The sequence below is a fragment of the Lepidochelys kempii genome, chromosome 3 (genome assembly GCF_965140285.1).
Source record: "Lepidochelys kempii isolate rLepKem1 chromosome 3, rLepKem1.hap1, whole genome shotgun sequence".
Taxonomy (NCBI): domain Eukaryota; kingdom Metazoa; phylum Chordata; order Testudines; family Cheloniidae; genus Lepidochelys; species Lepidochelys kempii.
Window position 1 is genome coordinate 132,494,689 of NC_136382.1, and position 21,327 is coordinate 132,516,015.

The following is a 21,327-nucleotide window of genomic DNA, read 5'->3' on the forward strand; positions in this document are numbered from 1 at the left end:
AAAAATTTTGTAATCAAAGCTGAGATTCCGCAGTAGTTGATGGCACTAATAAGTCTCTTGAAAATCTCCTACTAAGCTGGGAGACTGGAGTTTTGCAAGGCTGATCTATAAAGAAATGAAGACTTTACTGTAAGATACACTTTAGAACAGTGGTAGGCAACCTGCAGCCCGTCAGGGTAATCCGCTGGTGGGCCGCAAGACAATCTGTTTACATTGACTGTCTGTAGGCACGGCCGCCTACAGCTCCCAGTGGCCGCGGTTTGCCGTTCCTGGCCAATAGGAGCTGTGGGAAGTGGCAGCCAGCACACCCCTACGGCCCACGCTGCTTCCCGCAGCTCCCATTGGCTGGGAACAGCGAACCACGGCCACGCCTACGGAGGTCAATGTAAACAAATTGTTTCATGGCCCGCCAGTGGATTACCCTGATGGGGCACGTGGCCCATGGGCCACAGGTTGCCCGCCACTGCTTTAGAAGGTAAGCCATGTCAATGTAAGCAAGACACACTGTTAGGTTATCTGGGCTCTTCACCCTCGGAGGTTCATGACCAACACACAGGACCAAGTGCAGATGGTAGGTGAAAGTCCCAATAATGTCTTAATTAACTTAATCAGATAAATGGCTACCTCATTTCTAACAGCTGTTTTTCTAACTGTTACCACTTTATAGCGCTGAACTGCTTTTCCCTCACATGGATTCTTTGTATAGAAGTTGTTTTCATTACATGTCTTTTGGGTTAAGCAAGAGTGGTAGGAAGTAACCTATATTACCATGATATAAAAATAGAAATTTTAATACCAGCAAAAACTATGCAAATTTATAGAACTAAAGCCAGACCACAGATCCCAATCAGCACCACAATTCACTGGAAATACTAACACCATCAGAAAATTAGTTCAGACAAAAAATATTAGTGAGTGCCTACCTACAAAACAAATTAACCACTCCCCCCTGCCCAACAGACTAGTTTGTTTCATCGTGCAAACGTAAGACAATTTTTTGTTTTGGTTCTGAGACTCCATTTTTGTATAATGTTACATGTTTACTTTCTATACAAATACAAAAAAGAATAATGTTTCATTGTTTGGTACATCAGAACAAGACCCCATGTGTCTTTTGAAGTTTTGGTCCTGAATTACTAACATTGTAGCTCACAATTCTAATATTGCAAAATACTAGTTAAGAGTCCTGTGGGAACCTTCGGAAAATGGAAACTAATGATTAATCCCCTAGGAAAGAGTGGTATAAAATACAGGGCAGTGTTAAGGTTGTCTGGTTGCCTCAGTGCCTGATTTGCTAGGGGAACTGACAATGCGTTTGTGAGTATCTGCAGCTGCGTATGTGTGAGAAGGCCATTTACACGGATATTGCTTTAAACCATACTGGCTGGGGTTTGTGGTTTTGAGGTTAGTATTATAGTCCATTAGCAATCTTTGCTGTTTTTTTGCAATTGTTTGTTTGAATAGATTGTTAAAATGCAATTTTTTTTTTTAGCCTGGTTTCAAAACTCTAATGTGACTCTCAAGAGATGTGTGTGCATGCAAACATGGTCATTTCACTTCCCAGTCCCTGGACTAAATTATGGTAACCTGAAGTCTTGACTGCCTCAGGCTTCTGTTTCTAGTATTTCTGCTTGAAAGCACTCTGTGCCAGCCTGCTACCAGGCTTACAGGTGTCTTCCTTCCAAGCGTCCAGAGACACTTCTCACCATTTTTTACTCTACTGTGTGACACTGATGGCAAATCTGATACCCACTGCACATCATGGTCTACTGTACAATAAATATATCAGTCCACCACAGACATGATCTGAAGCTGCCAAGAGGCCTTTTTCCTAATTAGACATATCTGATAGAAAGATCACACGAAGAGCGAGTTACCTGGCACTGAACTACCGAGCAGACCTCAAAGCACTGAGGTGGTCTGCTGAAAAAGTGCTTTAAAGTAGCCATCAACAAACTGATAAAAGAAAATGGAACAGGGCAAGATTGAGTCCAAGTGCCAGAAATGCCATGGATGTGCCAAAGTGCCAAAGTACCAAAAACCCCAGGCACTGAAGCAGTACAAACTGAACACAGGCTGATAGTTCCCTAATTTTCTAGGCCTGTTACTGAACCAACTGCAAGGAAGACTAGTACATTTAAGAGACTTTATAAGAGATGGAGTGATGCAGAAGCACAGCAAAACAGAAACCTGTTTACCAAACAGTGGCCAGGAAAGGACTGACTAGAAGGCTTGGAGAACAGCATTTATAATCTGCATGGGTTCGTGAACGACATGCAGCAGGAAGCCTGGCTCACACTGTACCATGCTACTGCTGTCCTCAAGGGTCAAAATTCATGAAGACTCTGCAAAACCAACGGAACTCCCATTAAGGTGCTAAAATCCTGTCTGTAAAGGGTTGGGCTTTTTGCACCAGTGTAGCTACACTAATACAAACCACCCACCCTATGTAGACTCATTGCACTGGTGTAAAACACGATTTGCATCAATACAGCTCATCCACGAAGTCTAAAAACTGACACCAATTTTTTCTTAACCTCCTCTCAATTAAAAACAAACACACACCACACATCCGGATAATTAAAAACAGAGTTTATCAAGGAAACAAATGGCAGACCCTTGACTGTAGCTGTAGTATCACTGAATGCTAAAAACAGACACACACACCCCTATTTTATCAGATTATAAATTAGCTGCTGCGGAGTAGGCTTTAAAAAGTTACATAATTACAAATAACCACCACGTTGTTTCCAAGAACCTTTATACATCTTTTTAATTAGATTAGCTTTACAAGCAACTTGAGAGCTCTTTATAACGAACACTGCTTTTCAAATTACATGACTTTATAAGCAATCTGTAAATGAATCCTGAATTTCTTTGCCTGTTATAGAAAAAGGTCTCGTGTGTTACAGCTGGCTAATGTCATGAATAAAAATAGTATTATGAAGCTTTATCTTTATTTAACCAGGACTAAACACATACAGGTCATAAGACAGTTTAAAAAATAGTTTTAAACAGGGACCTGCTTTGTGATGCTAAGATTGAAGATTTCAACTGACATGAAATGAACAGATTCTAAAAGGATACTGTTAAAGAAATGGCTGCTCTGATTTGTTCACCCTTTTGTAATGATTGACAAGAAATGATGAAGCAAAAAATTAAGCACTTTTTTTTTTTTTTAACCTCTCTGGCAAGCAGAAACCTATACAGTGATTAGAATTTGATACTTTGCATACCTGCAGCAATAGACATTTGAATTACAGAGGGACTGGAACAGAATTGAAAGGTTTATGCTGTACATTTCTGAAACAAAACCAATCAAATCTCCATCAAAATAATACAAAAGCAGATAAAATGAAAAGTGGTGGCTTTTTTGTGTGTGTTTGTTTGTTTTGTTAAAGCTGGCCTAATGCAATGCACTACACTGTAGACCAGACAGTAATGAAGATCTGCACTCCTTGGTCAGGCTGGCAGAGGCACTTACAGTAGAGAGGTGTCTTGTCTGATTTTCTGGGAATGGAGGAAAGAGAAACTAAACTGTAAAAGGTGAGGACTAATTAAGGTCTGAACAAAATGAGAATTTTTCCGTATGGTCTCCTCCAGTGTATCACAATACTGAATTTCCCCCACGCCCCATCCCACCCTCCACACACACACCAGTCAGTTTGTCACTAAATAAAATTAGGGTTGTTGGGTCTTTTTTTCATGTTTTACATGAATAGTAATCTTTTTAATAAAAATTACTGAGCTTTCCATAGAAAAGGTCTCTGATTGAATACAAACTATACAGATGCTAAAATTGTCATAAGCTGTAATATTATATACAGAAATATTTCTGTACACTCACATTGTTTTGGCTATGTAAGGAAATCAAGGACAGATAGAAAAATTGAAGGAGGTGAGCTCAAATACCAAAGACATTTGGATGCTGCCTTTTAGGATTTTCTTTGTTCTCTCAAACTTTAAAGCTCAAGACTAGAGCATCCATCTCTGAAGTAACAGAATTTCAAAGCTTTTGGATGTCTCATCTTTATTCTGTAAAGTCCGTTTTTCCTTTACAAAAAATGAAAATGTAAAAATAAAGTAATTTTTTCCCGCTAAATGCTCAGGACTGATCAAAGGCCAGTGCCTTTTTGGGGAAATCCTTCAGCAGAGTGACCATCTGAAAATGTATTACACATGAGGCTTGTAGTGATGCACTTCAGCCTCAAGGTACTGAATGTTCCCTTGATACTCTATAACAGACCAAGGCGGCAGCCTGCAGACCAGATGGGACACCAATATTCAGCAAGAACACAAAGTTTGTGAATTTCAACGTTCTATTAACTTATATACAGTAAAAGAACAACTTTCAGAAAGGAAGAAAAAGGTGGAATTCTCCTGTCAAATACATAGGGAGGAGGTTCTGGGTACCTCTAAAAGCCTAGGAAAGCCCTTATGTATCCTAGGAACTTGACGGTATTTACCAGGTCCCCAAAGCCACCTACAGCATAGATAGTGTCAAGTTCACTTAGTGCCAGTCACTTAAAAAAACAAAAAAAACAAAAACAGAATCCTTCCCCTCTGTGGATTCAACATACAATACCATGAATTAGAAGTTGCTGATAGTAAGATAGTGATTTGTTTCTGTTAACAAGTTTCATAAAGGACAGTCAAAAACAATACAGCAGCAATCTTTAAAAGTTCAAATTAGTGTGAGATATGAACGTAAAACAATCAGGTTTTTAGCTGGTAATTAAAGTGCTCCTTTTCTGACTTTAGATGTAAAGAAAATTAAAGTGATCATCAGTTACTGGCAATTCTTATATTAAATTAGGTATTTCATGGCAGAGAACAGTATGAACAGTTTTACAAAAATAGATCAATGATATTTTGGAGAATACTGTATTTTTACTCAATTTTGATAAATTGTACCTGGTCATACAAAAATTACCCCAAATCCAAACTTTACCGTATAAAAAAAGGGAGAGATGAATTGGATGACAGGTCTGGCAAAATATAAGAATGGAAAAATTCTATGTAGGGCACTTATTTCATGTCCATATGTGTACGCTATTTCTTACTGATTGCTTATCTTCTTTACATAAGCAGTCACAGGTCTGGAGTCACAATCACATAGCACAATGCTTCAGCAGTCAAAATCTTCTGTTCGATGCAACATTGAAACGCTGTGTTTGTTTCCTTATTAAAACGTTGATTTCTTGTCAATTTTTCTTTATCCCATTATTCACATTCAAAAGTTAATAGTTTACTGGGGGAAAGTAGCAAGGAGAGTTGGCTAGATGAAATGCTTTATAAAACGTCTTTCCCAATTGAGTCAGACGGTTTATTGAGTTCAACCCTCACACCTTTTTCACCTGCAGAAAAATAAAAAAAATACATCAGCATAATGTTTAGGCATGTGCTAAAGAGTGTGCTATAATAAAACTACTGTGCCACTTCTATGCCTTCCTGTTGAAAGTTTGGTACCATACAAAATAGGTATTTTCAAAAGGTGTTTAACACGCTTCAGAAAATAAAATACAAATTCATATACTTATTACCTCCTGATGAGCCAAATTCTGAGCAACTACTTTTATATTCAGGAGAAATTTTTTCAAACCTTGGTGCTTAAAGTTTGGATCGTAGGTGTCAATTGACTGAATTATGGCTGAAAACGGAGTCATTTACTTAACTGTTCAAATATGGAGTTAAGAGCCTAACTTCAGACAGTCCATTTCAAAAGTGTAGGGCTCAGTCCTTACACAGGTAAACTTGCAAAGAAGTCAAGGGAACCTCAGCATTTGGTCCATCATCATTTTACTTTTGTGAAGAGAATTACTGAAGAGAAGTTTATTACATCTTTATCCTTTTTAATATACAACATCCTATTTGAGGTATACCCTAAATTGCCACCTCTCCTGCCCTTTTCATTAGAAGTGAACAGAAATACTTTAAAGTAAAATCGAACTGTTTAAGTCTCCAAATCATTAACAGAAATCAAGTATTTAGTTTTATAATTTTTAAATCTATACATATTAATGGTAAACCAAAAGAAAGACCTATCATCTACCAAGGCCAGAGTTGAAGTGCTCAGATTTCTGCATTCCCTGGAAAACTGACACCAAAAGCAGAGAAGGAGCTGCATTCCTCATACTGCTTTAGGAGTCTGTGATGTCATCAACTGTACCAAGACAAACAGGAATCGTAAGCAGTGTGTGCATCTGCTCCCACATTTGGCTCCCATTTAAATCAGAGTCAAAATTCTCATGGACTCAGAGGAAGTCAGATTAGAACTAGATTCTCAAGGTGGTGAAAGTCACCATAGAGCCACTGACTTCAGTAGTGGTATTCTAATTCCCACCAGCTGGGAATCTGGCCCTATAACTATATATGCAAAAATATTTAAATTGACCTTTACTGCCAATGCCATCAACTACTTCACATCAATTTCATGGATGGCAGCAGAGCTAAGCCGCTCATTCTGATAAAGCCTGCTTATTTGCACAGGAAAATTAAATCAACTTCCTCTTGAAGGGCAAACCACAAGAGGAAGGCAGATTTTAGCTAAGTGGGCTTAGGGCAGCCTTGCAGAAGCAGCGACTATCACAAAAATCAACAATTGTAAATGAATACATTCTCAATTCTTTTATTCCAGATATTCAGTTTTAGCTTTCTTTGCTTTTCAATACACACACTCCATTCAAGCGGATTTATCAAGTCCTGTCCAACTGTTAAAATTAACTTATATTTTAGGTACTTGGAAGGCCCCCATTACTCTCTAATGTATTTATCCTAGATATTAGGGATGGGGAGAAGTAATATCCCAGTTTTACAGACCAGGAACAGATACACAGAGGCTACGTGACTTGCCCAAAGTCATGCAGAAAGCATTTGGCAGAGCAGGGAACTGAATCTGCGTCTCCCAAGTTACAGGCTAGAGCAGAGGTTCTCAAACTGGGGCTCAGGACCCCTCAAGAGGGTTGCGAGGTTATTACATGGGGGCGGTCGTGAGCTGGCAACCTCCACCCCAAACCCTGCTTTGCCTCCAACTTTTATAATGGTGTTAAAATATATATATAAATGTGTTTTTAATTTATGGGGGGGGGGGGGAAATCACACTCAGAGGCTTGCTATGTGAAAGGGGTCATGAGTAAAAAAGTTTGAGAACCACTGGGCTAGAGCCCTAACCACTGGACCACCGTTCTTCTAAAACATGACTACACAAGTCACGTTAACCCTCTCTTGGTGACTGGTGTTAAGAATATTTAGATGTCTTTTCCAGAAAGCCAAGAATATATATAATATACAAAAGTGATTCATTACCAGTTAGATATTTTACTTTAGCTCGTGCTCTTTCATCTGCATCAAAATACCACACTGTTATTGCGTACCTATAAAATGGATGAAAATACAACAAATGAATTCCTAAACTCTGGAAAACAAACAGTGATGTTTATTTACATAATACAACCCGTTTAATTGTTAGTTTTTTTCAGTACATTTGATAGAGTAGGATTATGGGGAATAGGGGGAGAAGATTTTCTGTTAATTTCTACTGTTTTAATAACGTTTATATGAAGGAAATTGTCATTTGAAAAGACAAAGTGGGTTTGCCATTGATGTTATGAATCTGCATTTTTCCAGTAAATGCTATACAATTATTAACCAAATCACATTCAGAAATTGTATTGTATAGTCTGCAGCCAGACCATCTTAGGTTGTGGTCTCATATTTCATAAATTAAGCAGGTTCAAGGTAGTGTCATGCTGATCATTCACTGGGAGGGAGAAGTAATTATCCCTTCCAGACAGATCAACCAGCATTCTATAGCCCCCGTATAGTGCACGATAGGCACTTCAGAAATATTTTAGTAGTTTCAGTAAGTGGCACCCTTTCATCTGAATTAGTACTGAACCAATGCCCCAACATAGCTTCCAGGGGTATTGTGCCTTTGCAAATACAATCTTCAAACACGACAGAATAAAGAGGAGGTCCCGCACACATGTATTTAAAAATCCTATGGTACTTTTTGCAAAGGAGGTGGGGTGTTGAACCTTTATGCTCTAGCCTATTTAGTTATTACATTCTGCCTAATCAAAAACCCACAAATTTTCAACAAGCTGCCTGTCCTTCGCGGTCATGTAGTGTTGCTGTACACTGTTAAACAATAACATGCTTCAACCCAGGAGCAGCTGATTTCTGTAAATTGAAATATGTAGATTGCTTTATGACTCAGATTAAAAGTGTTCCATAAATGGAAGCTATTTATGCTTCTAGTTTACATTCTTAACATGTAGAGAAACATGAATTCTCCAATTCCTGTTGCTTGCATTAGTTAGTAAGGTTTTCTTTTAGACAAACAAAATACTGCCAGAGTATTTCTGCTTTGACTTGAAAATTTAATGTTTAAATATACATTGATTTATTTAAAGCATTAGAAGTAGCAAATAGCTTGAAGTCCAAAGTCTCAAAATGATGTTAAGCAGAATTCCCCTTTGCTATGCACCACAGTTTAGTATAGTAGAAAATCAAAGTTAAAATCCAGTCCAGATAAATTATGAGCTAATTTTTTTGTTAGAATTTTTTTCTACTCCACTCTTCACATAAAAATAGACATATCTGATTACATAACTTAAATTTTCCATATGATCCAGATACTTGGTTCTGGATGTGAAATTCTCCACAAAACAGATTTTTAGGGAGTAGCAGCAACGTCATTAGACTTTCATCATTCTTGTTCTAGTGTTGAAATACAGTAACCTTTGCTGCCACAAGTAATTATGGGCAACATCGACCTTGATATTTCTTAACTTTTGAGTACTTAAACTTTCAATCAGAATATTCACTCTCTTAAAAGGTTTAGACTTTTTTTTTAAATGGAATTCTCTCTCCCCCGTCCCCGTCCCCATCCCCCACCCCTCAAATAAAAGGAAAATTTCAGACTATGAAATTTCTATTTGGCTAGTTACCACCAGAATGCCCTGTTCTGTGCAAGGTGCTCAGTAAATCTGCCAAGGGCTCCTCTTCCTCCTCACGCACTTCACCTAATGTGCATCTTGCGCGAGTGCACACCTTAGAAGGTGCATACTGAGTGAGACGTTGGTCTTACGATGCAATTCATCCAATGTACTCACTTCCTACAAGATCAAACACATACACTGTGCTCCCAAGTTAGTCTGACACACACATACCTATATTCCCTTGTGGCGTTGCTTTAAAAAGTGCTTTTGTTCTGATTAGGATTATCCTACTCTGGATGTGCAGGAAACACTGCTAAACAGTACGTAATCATCATCATCTAGCTTTTATAAGGGGCTTTTCATCAGTAGAATCTCAAAGCACTTTACAAAGGCCAATATCATTACCCCATTTTGCAGATGAGGAAACTGATGCACAGAGCAAGGAAGTGATCTGCCCAAGGTCACCTAGCAGGCCAGTGGCAGAGCCAGGAATCGAACTGACATCTCCCGATTCCCAGCCCACTATCGTATCCCTTAGGCCACACTGCCTCACCAAATCCATGTAATCAAAACAGTCAACAGGCTCAATGAGGGCTATTTCATCTTTTTCCCCCCCTACCTAATTTCAGCTTTCTACTCCCAGCAGTTTTGACTATAGCCACTCCTAAAAAGGTAGCAAGAATTTAAAAACAGGAAAACACATTTTCTACCTATGGATCCTTGTCCTCAAAAAAGCCTGAAACATTTTTGCTCAAATTAATTATCCTTTATGCAAAGAGCAAGGAATTAAAATTCGGGGCAACATTTGGTATGGGTTTCACTACTAGCATCCCAGCTTTTACATCTTGACCCTATCAAAATGTGCAACATGAAATGTGGGTTCTACAAAATTAATAATTACAATGATTTAGTAGTTAAAGTCCCCCCTGTGGATTGGCAGATAACACCTGGTAATGCCCCATTGGAGACCCAGGTTTGGCAGTGACCGCAGATGTGTTCACCACCATTACCGCTCTGCTGTAGAATTAGTAGCGCATTAGTTAAGTTCTGTTTGCGATTCAGACAAGGAGCAACGTAGTACTCCATGTAATAGAGAGAGTTGAGTACAGAGGAGCATCCCATCCTTTCCCCAGCCATGGCCACTTTTGCGGTGTAAAGCTGGCAGGGGAGAACGAAGGAAATTTTAAAATAAAAAAAGACAGTAACCTCCCCAAATTAAAAGAATGGCAAAGAAAATTGCTGTGACTAGCCAATCTCAGACACATGGTGTCTAACTAGGAGCAAGAAGGAAAATTAATACAATACAGGCCTAATAAAAAAAGTCAATTGTAATCAGTGAGAAGACATCACTGACTATGAGTAGGACCCTACCAAATTAACGGCCATGAAAAACACATCACGGACTGTGAAATCTGGTTATTGTAGGGGAGGGGCAGGGCTGGGGGCACCCCAGCTAGGGACTCCTATTGTGCACCAGCCGCCAGCTGCTAGTCCTGGCCTGGGCTAGAGAGGGAGGGGACTTCCTCTTCCCCTGCAGGGGCTGCTCCTGGAGCTGAGTCAGACCCACCTCCAGGAACCTCTTCCAGCTGCAGGAAACTCTGTGGCTGCTGGCTGGGTGCCCAGCTCTGAAAGCAGCGCAGAAGTGAGGTTGGCTGTCAACCCCTGACCCAAGCAGGAGGCTGCAGCTCCAGCTGCCTGCCCTGGGCACGAGATTGCCAGGAAAACCCAGACATATGGTAACCCACCCCCCATACTCTGTGACCCTCACTTCTGCTGGCTTTTGAGCTGGGTGCCCAGCCAGCAGCTGCTGCTCTCCAGTTGCCCAGCTCTCAAGGGAGCACTCCTGCTAGCAGCAGCACAGAAGTAAGGGTGGCAATCCCACGACCCTCTACAATAGCCTTGCAACACCCCCCCACGACACTGCATTTTGGGTCGGACCCACACAGTTACAACACATGAAAGTTCAGATGTAAACACCTGAAACCATGAAATTGACTTTTTTAAATCTCATGACCATGAAACTGATTAAAATGGACAGTGAATTTAGTAGCCCTAACAATGTGCTCTGTATCAGCCCATTTATGAGACTGATATAGCTTTGTGAAATCAAAATTACCAGTGGTGTCCTGTTTTGAGTATTTATGTACAAAAAAGGATTTTCTGAGTACTCAAAATTGTACCCAGAACTAGATTTTCTAGAAAGAGGAGAAAATGCATAGAAAGACAACAGCACGATGGCACTCTGTATGTTTGCAAAGGAGCCTCAAATTGTACAAGAAATGGGCTCTGTTTCAGGCCATACTATATTAAAATTTCCTCCTTGCTCTTAGTTTGTCATTATATGTTCTTCTTCCTTTAACAGAAGCTTTGTGAAGTAGATTCTTACATCTCATTCATCTTACCTTGTAGCAAATGCTGGTTGCACTTCATGAGGGTTGCGGCGGTCAGACCAGAAAAACAGCAGTCTATCAAATTTGGGTTCAATATCAGCAAATTGAGCTTTGCCTTCTGGGAATATTCGAAGAATACCTCCACTTACCTAAGTGATTTAAAACAAACAAACAAAAAAAACAGTCGTAAATAAATATTTACTCTTCATCCAGTGATTTCAAGGTGCTTTACAAATAGCAACTCTCAACACCTGTTTTACACTAAAAAGGTTTTTTGTTTTTTAACCATTACCCATTTGAGGAAGCGAGACAGATGTTAAAGTGATGACCGAAACCACAAAGCAAAATCAACACAGCTCAGAATAGCAGAGTTCTAATTCTGAGCCCCACTAGGTTTCGCTCTCTCCAAGGGCAATTATTGATTTGCTAATGATACATTTTAAAACTCACGAAGCTGTAATTTAAAATAAGAAAAAAATTGACAACTCTTTTTTTAAGCTTTTGGGAATCATTGTTCTTTGGGTGCCATGTCACTGTCCACTTATTTCAAGCTCTTCCAAACTTGGAGCTCTTAAATAGGTGGGTGAGTACGCATAGCTACAGAATACCAACACCAGAAAAAGGAGAGAGTTACTCACAATGAATATTTTTCTAAAGATCCTGTCCTGGTTGTCTTTGGTCACATCACGCCTCCCTCCAGCTGGTTGCTCTGAGGGTATCATATCCCTAGTTTTTTAGCAATACATAACCATTCTAGTACTTTAGTATATATGCTATTGTGGCACCTCTAGAGCAACTCTGACATTGTTTTCAATGGGCCTTCATTTTCTCCAGAGAAAGACAGTAGTTCGGTGATTATGCGGAGGCTATGGTTCTTCCCCCCCTCCTTCTGTCCCTTCTCCACCCAATGATGCCTTCCTTCTACCTCACCAGAGCCTGCCTATTCTTCATCCCTGTAATTCCTTCATCCTTCTCCTAGGAAGGCTGCTGCTACTGTCGAGGATATGGAGTGGACTGGCTCTATTCTGCTCCTCCACCAATTTGTGCTTCTCCTTGGGGCCAGAAATCATACTGGTAGTTCAGGCGAGGCAGGTCAGCTACAGATAGTTTAATCAGTGAACAGGAAAGAACTCACTACACCTAGTGAAAGCCTCCTCAAAGCCATGAACTGATCTTTGCACCTTTTCTGTGGCATAAAACTCCCCCAATAAAATCAAAGTAATTAGTGCTCCAAATGCCAGTCTGGGCGGCTGTTGCTAAGACCCTTGTGTAATTTTTTAAGGAAAATCACCAAAATGTATAACCCTACCAATCTCTTTACAGTCTGAAGGATGCAACCATGCCAAAATGGGCTAGTAACTTACTTTTTAAATGAAAGAGGTTTACCATTTTGCATAGGGTGGTCAGAGGTGCAGGCTTTGTGGGCTCCCCCTGACCTGGCTACTTACACTCACTCCAACTCAGATTTAAAATCTTCAAATTGTACACAAATATACCATCTACCCCACAGGGCTGCAGAGTGAAATAGTGTGTGTCATGAAAACCTTTGAACATGAAAATTATCATCACTGAACTCAGCTGTGGCCAGTTAAGCACAGGGATTTGCATATCAGATCAGATTGGTTAATATTCCTCCTCCTATCAGTTCTCTCACTTTTAAGGCTAAGCAACAGAAATGTATTGATAAATCACATGACTTTTCCGACAATCATGAGTGAGCTTTTCTTCTGTACTTAACAATAGGGAATAATCTCTACATAATTTATTGCTCCTTAGTCCCTTGGCAATGCAATCTTTGTCAGGGTCTGAATTCATGTTATAGTTCTGCATCTCTTGTTCGGCGAAACTGAACCAGGATTAGCTACCAACATTTCCAAAGTGTTAACTGCATTTAGACATGTTGGTCAAGCCCCAAATCCTAGAGAGTAACTAGAAAACTACTGGCTAAAGCCAAATGGAGATTTCTATTAGATCCTGCACACAGAATGATCAGAACAGTGATAGCTACAGCCATGGTACCCATCTAGTAGTTTATGAGCTAGATTATATCACAAAGGCTTTGCCAGTATATCAACAATATAGTGAAGACATTATCTTATACCATCAACAAGATTCCAGGCAAGGCAGATATCCTTCAGAACCTGAATTTATTAATTCTGCCATAAAGTACATTAGACTTTTTGGGAGCTCATAAAAGACCTTTTCTAAGTCTTAGACCTGCTCTATAAGCTGTTTTTGTACTGGTATGACTATTTTGATTGACGGAGATTTAAAACAACCCAACACAATAGTTACACCGGTACAACCCCTAGGATGGTTGCAGTTATGCCGCTATAAAGGTGCTTTATACCAGTATAGCTTATTCCGCTTCCTGTATGAGTACAAGCTATATATATGGCATCTTAATGCTGGTATAATGTGTGTCCACACTAGAGGGGGTTGTATTGCTTTGAACTATACTGATATAGTTAAAATGGTACAACTGGTGTTTTTAAAACAACTCCTTAACCTCCAGCTTCTCCCTTCAGACAGAATAGGTGTTGGCTACTGTTTAATGCCAGCTTGACTAAAAAAAAATTTAAAAAATAAAAATTTAAAAATCCACATGCACTACAAAGTTGAAGCAAATACAGTATCCTTCATTTATACTTTCATACTGAATCTCATTAATACATTCCCTCTTCAGTTACTTTTTGTTTAATATCAATTGGGAAAGAGAGGTTTGTTCTGTTTATATTACATTAATGTGTATTTATACATAAGCTTAACATAATTTTTAGGTATCTGGGGTGCTCAGATACTAGTGTAATTGGCTTATTTTTAAATCAAAGAAGACGTACTAAAAGTATACCATATTAAGCTTATTAGTCCCTTCCAGCCTCCCACTCCAGGAGGTTCTATCAATATCCTTCAAAACCCCGAAGCAATAATGCTTAATATTTGGTACACCTCACCAAGGTTTACAAGGAATTCTCCTACTTTATATTTTAATTTAAATAAAATAAGTGACATGGAGCTCAACGAAAAGCTTCAGGACCAGGAGCAAGACTCCTAAACACACACACACACACACACACACAGTGGAAAAAGTTTGTTAATAACTTCTCCTATATAGAAGAGAAACTACATACCTTGGCATCCCAGTCTTTATTAAGATAATATATACATGTGACACATCTTCCGTCTCCATTTGGATTATCAACATGACGCACATATCCTGTTCCATTGCCTGGATAACAAGCCACCATTGCCTGCAATCAAAGAATCACCATATGAACCAAAGGGACATTTCTCCTACCTGTTAAAATGGATTTCTTCACTTCATCTATGTCAGTTCACACTTAAAGCTTTTACTCCAACTCACACCTGTTAATAGGCATCAGCATCCATTGAAAGCTCCCTGAACTGGTGTAGCTATGGAAACAATTTACAAAAATGAAAAACATTCTCTTTACTTTCAGCTCCACAAGACCTGACTCACTGAAAGACTCTGAACAAAAATCCTAGCAACAGGAAATATCAAGTAGAACTTCTTACTCCCTACCTGTTTGAATGACTCCACAATGAAAGGCAGATCTGCAAATGAAAACTTAAAGCCTATATTATAAAAATCATTCCTTCAAAATATTTTTTTATATAAAACAAACCTGCCATAGAAGAACCCCATCTATGCTTTCTAATTGATAGTTCGTTAAGATGGGTATGGACAAGTGGCAGATTCCATTTTTTTTGTGAATTAGATCTATCTGAATTATTTCCCATGCTAAGCAATTTCACATGAAAAATTTAAGGATTTTATACTGCCACCCATCATCATAATACCTTGGTACCTATAATCATACACCATATTTTTTGTTTCTTTTAAACGACAATTATGACTTTTGCATTTATGGAAAGGGTATGATGGCTTCCTCCCCACCCTGACAAACTAAACTTAATGAAGGTCCATTGTCTAGAGATCCTTTCTAAGCCAAGGCATCACTAACTGAGTTAAAGTTAGACTAACAAATTTAGCTCAGAATTTCAAACCCTAACCCTAAATTTTCAAATGGATGAGCAAAGTTTCAGTCATATTAATCTTATTATAATCAACAAGAATTGTATAGCTTATGCCTTGCTTAACACATTAAAAACATGCCCCTCACAATTTGAAGCCTTTCAATGCATGCTTTGCTGGCACTATGTTTTGATACTGTGGTTGGGAGAGGATTTCTCGAGGCAAAGCTTTTTTAAAAATGTTTCTTTCTATAATATAGACCAACATAGGGTATTATAGAGTTTATTCCAAATGCAAGAAATTGCTGTTTGACACACAGATCGGAGGGTATTTTAATAGCATATTTTAAAAGCACTTAAGGTTCATTCAGTAAAAACTTATTACAGTCTGAAGTTTCCATGTGTTAATTATAAATGGAAAAGAAGATCTTGCTACAAGAGTAAAATCCAACCTACGTATTTTAACATTTAAAACACAAATCTAGTCCTATGTAGAGAAATTAGAATATACTCTTTGTTAACGATGGTGTCAGTAAATACAAGTTTAAAATTTGGTGAACCTTAACATAAAGTATGGACATATAGTCACGTTAATGCAAAAAGCTAAGTTAATTTGACATTACAGCAGAAGTCTCAAAGCCACAAAACCCACAAAATTCAGAGTTTGCTTAATCCCTTAAATGCATTCACTGTTACAGGGCCTCACATTATGTAAACATATTACACAGAGTAATGTGACCTAATATCTGGCAAGGTCAACATTTATCACTGTTGCCACAGGAAGATTAATTCAGTATTGTTTAGATTTTGTGGGTTTATGGTACCAAACAATGTCATATTAGTGTTCTGTAACTTCCTGTTTTTTATAAACAGGAATTAACGAATGAAAAATGAAGCTAGTTTTGAAAAGGAAGACGTTTGGCTTCCGTAGAAAGCCAACCTCTCTTTTGAAAAATGTCAGTCTACCACAGAACCAGTATCTGGTCCTCTAGAACTTGCACAGCTTTAAAAGCTGAGTAAAGTTTTTGCTGGATCCAGTCTCACCCACACCTATCCCCAGCTGTTATAATTTCATCTGCACCTCCATCCAAATGTTAAGGAATATTAAAATATATTAAATGGTAAGTTATTTGAGATATTTGGATGAGAAGTGCCACATAATTCCATTACAGATATTAAGCCTCAACACCCAGATGAAACAGTACTACTAAACGCATGTAACAGAACCTCTGTCTCAGTTTTCTCCTAATGACTTGACGATCATTCATTGAATCAGTGAGAATCAAGAGTAAAACCTACAAATCCTGCTTACCATACCAGTCCCTTCTAACCACCAGAAAATACTCCTTTTAAGACCCTTAAGTGCATCCAGGGAAGACAAGTTACTCAGAATAACATAGCTTCCACAAATTTGTAACTCTGGAAGGAAACCAAATGAGTAAGTTACAGGAAGATTCTCTTAATTTACTGTTTCTTGACGTGATCCAGGAGACTGGATTGTACAGTTTCAATTCTGCCTATTGAATTTAAAGGAGAGCCTTCAAAGCCATCTGAAGACGCAGACCTACGAGCCCTTTTTAAGATAGTATAATGAAGACCCAATTATCACCATTCAATCCTTTAATGTAGGATTTCCAATAAATATGTTTAAAGTCAGTTGTCAGTAATGCTTGAGTGTGTTTTCTATGATTCATATGAATCTAAAATACTCTCAATGCTTAGAAACCAACTTTATTTTTACTTTACAGTCTATTAGTAGCAGAAGCAAATACTAAAAGAAAATAGTTTTGCTGTGACACTTTATCTAGCTAATATATATTGGTCATATCAGTAACTCAGCATTTAGGAGCAAAATGGAAAGCAAACTGCAATAAACTGATATCACATACTATATTTACATATATTTACATATATTGCCTTATTATTCATTCTCCTGCTCCTCCCCCCAACTGAATTACTCTAAAGGAAAACTAGAAAGCTTACAGTTTCCACAGTGTCCATGAAATGTATTTTTTTCTTTGCCCAAACAATATAAATATGTTCTCACGTACTTCAAAGTTATTCATATTTAAGAGAGTTTTCATTTTGCTACTTAAGGATACAGCAGTTATATATATGTACAATGAAATCACACTGTGTTTATATGATATAGGTGTGTGTGTATGTATACATATATAAAATTAAGGTGTAATACCTTTATTTTTATTTCTATCTAACCCTTTGGAAGGCAATACTGAAAATAATGCAGAAGTAAACTTGGAATATTTTCCATTTGGTTAGAAGTTGTGTCCAAAGACTTAGCCTGAATTGATGCCCCTTTTACTGGATGTTTTTGGTAACAGGAGACAGAAGTCTCCAATAAGAAACATCAGAAACTGGGAAAAAAACTCCTACTAGTCCTGCCCCAAGACTGAAAAAAGCTGCAAGAGAAAAGATAGTAATGATCCTCCAGGTCTCTGGCCAGATCAAACATTTCAATGAGATTACTTCAAGATTCAGAATGTTTTAGGTGGGTAGAAAGACAGTCACTTCTACAGGTATTCTCTATTGACCGAGTACATGATTACCTTGAAGGGACAGAGAAGTGTCCATTGCCAAGGTAGAGATTGAAGTTGTAGGTGTCTAGAAAGGCTGGACAGGAGCACTGATATCTGGGAAGCTTCTCTTATTCTAAAATGCAATGTGCAGACTGGTGCTGATTCAGTGGCTTTACAATTACACTGCATTTGTGGCCCTTTTCTCCTCAAAGAGCAATCTCTCTTTACAGGATTACAGCCATTTGATTTGTCCAGAGGCAAGACAGAATGAGCTACTAAACCACTATCCACTGCACTGCTCTGCAGACAACTGCTGGCAGGCCGAACAAGATGGAGGTGTTGGTTGGCAGGTCTGGAGTGAACACGGATGGAGGAATGAGGAAGGACGAAGCCTAGGCTTACCTTTCCCTGAAGATTCCAGCTATTTGGATTATCTGCTAGTTGAAGTAGGTATGGGTTAGATTGCTCTGCTGATGAAAGCCACCAGGAAGTGGGAGCTAGGTTGAACTTGGCCACCGTCACACACACACACACACACACACACACGTGTGCATATACATATACATTGTGGGAACTGATCTCCTGGATCAGGCAGGTTGGTGTAATGGGACAGACTGCTCCACTGTGTTTCTGAAGATGGCCACTGAAAAAGAGTGTGGTGAGATAGTGGGCTAGGCTAGGCTAGGCTAGGCTGCACTGAAACACACAGTGAGGGAGCAAGAAGGAATGAGGATTCAGCACAGAGGATCTCCACTGCAGCTGTTGGATCATATTAAAGAAGTTCTGTATTAAAATCACAAATGAGTTTGATTCCCCATAGTCTAAATTCCAGGGTATTACTAATTAAGAGGTCTCTTGGTTTTTGGTACTGTTTCTCTCCCTCTATGTGTGAAACTTGCAAGCTGCTAATTGTGTTAGTACATTCTAAGACAGAGTCTGTTCTCAAAGCAATTCACAGAGAGAGAGACTCAAAGCAATACTCTAACAACAGAAACAGCACCCAGAGACTCCCCACCCTTTTGTTGTATTAACAATTGTGATTCAAATAGAGATAGAGGATGTATGTGGATGGATGCTTGGTGTGGATAATAACTGAATGATCAGGGAGGTGCCAGGCTAAGAATCCAGTGTCCATTGGCTGAAGAAGGCGTCAAGTGGAAATAACCAGAGGACCCCCAGAGGGCAGACTGGAATCCACCCAACAGCCTCAAGAATGGGAGAACCAAAGAACAAGATAACATCTAGCAGCACGGAGCCGCCAGGAAGTGCTATCTGCTGATTGATTCAGCAACAGCATGATGAAGCAATTCCCATAGACTGGCATAGGAAGAAATTCCTATAAAAATAGACTCTAAAAAGTGAGAACTTTGGGGTCTGATTCTGCAAACCAACTTCCAGGAGCATCAGATGAGCATCTGACAAGGCCCTGCTCCCTCCTCATGTCCAGGCCACCTGGCCAGTGGCTTGGCATGAGCAACTCTAAGGCTGGTAACTATGATAACAACCTTGCAGAACCTGTGTGTGTGTGTGTTTGTATGAATGAATGTGTGAATAAATATGAGATTGAATGGAATGTTATCGCTATAACTAACTGCTTACTATGATTCCTTCTGTATTCACAATAAGTGTGGTATTTTGCCTTTTTCCCTTTAATAAGATCCTGCTATTTTTTATTTTATTGGTATAACACAGCTTGCCCTTAAATGAAGGTCAACAAATTTCAATTACTGAAAACAGAATTCTATTTGATGTTCTCTGCAATCTGCAAGATGGAAAACAGTGATCCTAAAGCCGCCCTCTCAGGTGGAAGCAAAATAAACTGGTGTCAAATGGTATGATGTGGTAGTCTGACCTCTGAGGAAGGAAGGGAAAAAACCAAAAGCGGAAACAGCCTCTACAGTGGTGGAATGACCAATGGATGCCTATATATGAGCAGTAGTTTATATTCTCTTAGGGAGCTTTCATGCAGTCCATGAATGAATGAATGAATGAATGACTGTCCCACATTGTGTCAGTCAAAACAAGATTTCTTCTGAGAGCTATTTTTTAATACTAGTCTACCATAGGATACCTAGCAAAATAAGTGAAGTAACATATGTACCCTAGAAAGTTTGACAGCTCAGGATCTGCTTTTCCACTCTCCTTGCCCCCTAAATGATGCATGGGATTTTGGTTCTAATTAATTTAATCCAAGAGATTAACATGTTTTAATCTATCCGAAAGCAGGTAAAGCATAGACAGTGCAAGATTTGACATACTGCACACAAGCCTAATTAGCAGTGTGAGGATTGCTGAATTTCTTTCACTTCCCTTCTGGGCCACCAATTAATTCCAATCGTAACGGCAGTTTAAAGAAAATAGACATGTCCATTAAGATAGATTAAAAATCAATGCATTTCATAACTGCTTGGTCAGAAAGTAGAAAATTTAAGGTTACTAAAATAGTCTAAATATGACCCAGCAACCAAGAGCTGAGATTCCATATCACATTACCAAGCCTTAAACCATCCGGGCACACACTATACATAACTGGTGTATCATTTAGCAGAGAAGAGTTCAGACACTGTCATTGTGTCTCCACAAAGCTCTCCTAACTGCCCCTTTAAAATGGAATTCTCTTGTATTCAACAGTACACGGTTATGCAATAGGGAGCTCCAGGTGGTGCATATGATAATGATAGGTGATCTACACAGTAATCTCTTCCATATTATATGCATATACACATACACAGAAATCTTGATGGGCTTTTAAATGAGATCCAGGAAATCTAGTCCTAATACATTATATACATACATATTATATTACACACGAACAAAACCTGGTTCCCTCAAGGGCTGAAAACAAGAATGTCAAAGTATCATGAAAAGGAACAGGCCTTTTCACAGTATTTTGACATTCTTGTTTTCAGACCTTGATGGAACCAGGAAGTGTAGATGCACACATTTAAAAGTCTAATTATGTTAGCCAGATATTTTTTAACTTGAGTTCAAAAAACAGAGGCTTGGGTTTAGTTTAAATATTGGTCAAGTATGTTCTCTTTATCGAAACTGGTTCATCCATCTCTGATTTCCTAAAGTAATCCAACTTTTACTTTGCTTAGAAGTTAGTAAGAGGAGTTTGATCTCATTGGTTTTGGTCTATAGCCCTGGACCCAGTCTCCAACTACTTACTAGTGTACCATGTTTTATTGCTTCTCTCTTTCCCTACTGCTTGGAGTGAGTGAGCACCCAAACACTGATATATCTATCTATTTATCTATCTATGTTTGGGTGCTCACTCACTCCAAGCAAATCTCCAAGCCTTCTGCGGGTACACCTTCTTTGTCAAAATTGGTGGATGTTAAAAGCTTTTGAAAGCAAATGACTATCAGTGTGTCCCTATGTTTTTATTATTTATTTATATTGTTGATGTAGGAAGTTTATGTCTATTTCTTACTTTGTACTTTCCCTCTCCTTCCCCAT

At 38.8% G+C, this 21,327-nt stretch overlaps 1 protein-coding gene across 5 annotated transcripts in view; it reads right to left on the reverse strand.

Moving 5' to 3' along the window:
* Window positions 1-2,577: 2,577 nt before the first annotated feature.
* The window catches only part of EGLN1 (egl-9 family hypoxia inducible factor 1), a 47,635-nt gene continuing 28,885 nt past the window's right edge, over window positions 2,578-21,327 (reverse strand). The window contains exons 2-6 of one of the 5 annotated variants that reach the window (XR_012158146.2): window positions 14,464-14,583; window positions 11,345-11,481; window positions 7,306-7,373; window positions 6,053-6,163; window positions 2,578-5,357 (exon numbers count right to left, since the gene is read on the reverse strand). Coding sequence is in view for 3 of the 5 variants with exons in the window: in XM_073338067.2 (XP_073194168.1) it covers window positions 5,293-5,357; window positions 7,306-7,373; window positions 11,345-11,481; window positions 14,464-14,583 (390 nt within the window). In the remaining 2 variants the exon portion in view is untranslated. Of the gene's footprint in view, window positions 5,358-6,052; window positions 6,164-7,305; window positions 7,374-11,344; window positions 11,482-11,970; window positions 12,059-14,463; window positions 14,584-21,327 lie in introns of those variants that run through there. The other 4 variants (XR_012158147.2, XM_073338067.2, XM_073338069.2 and 1 more) reach the window with 4 other exon arrangements.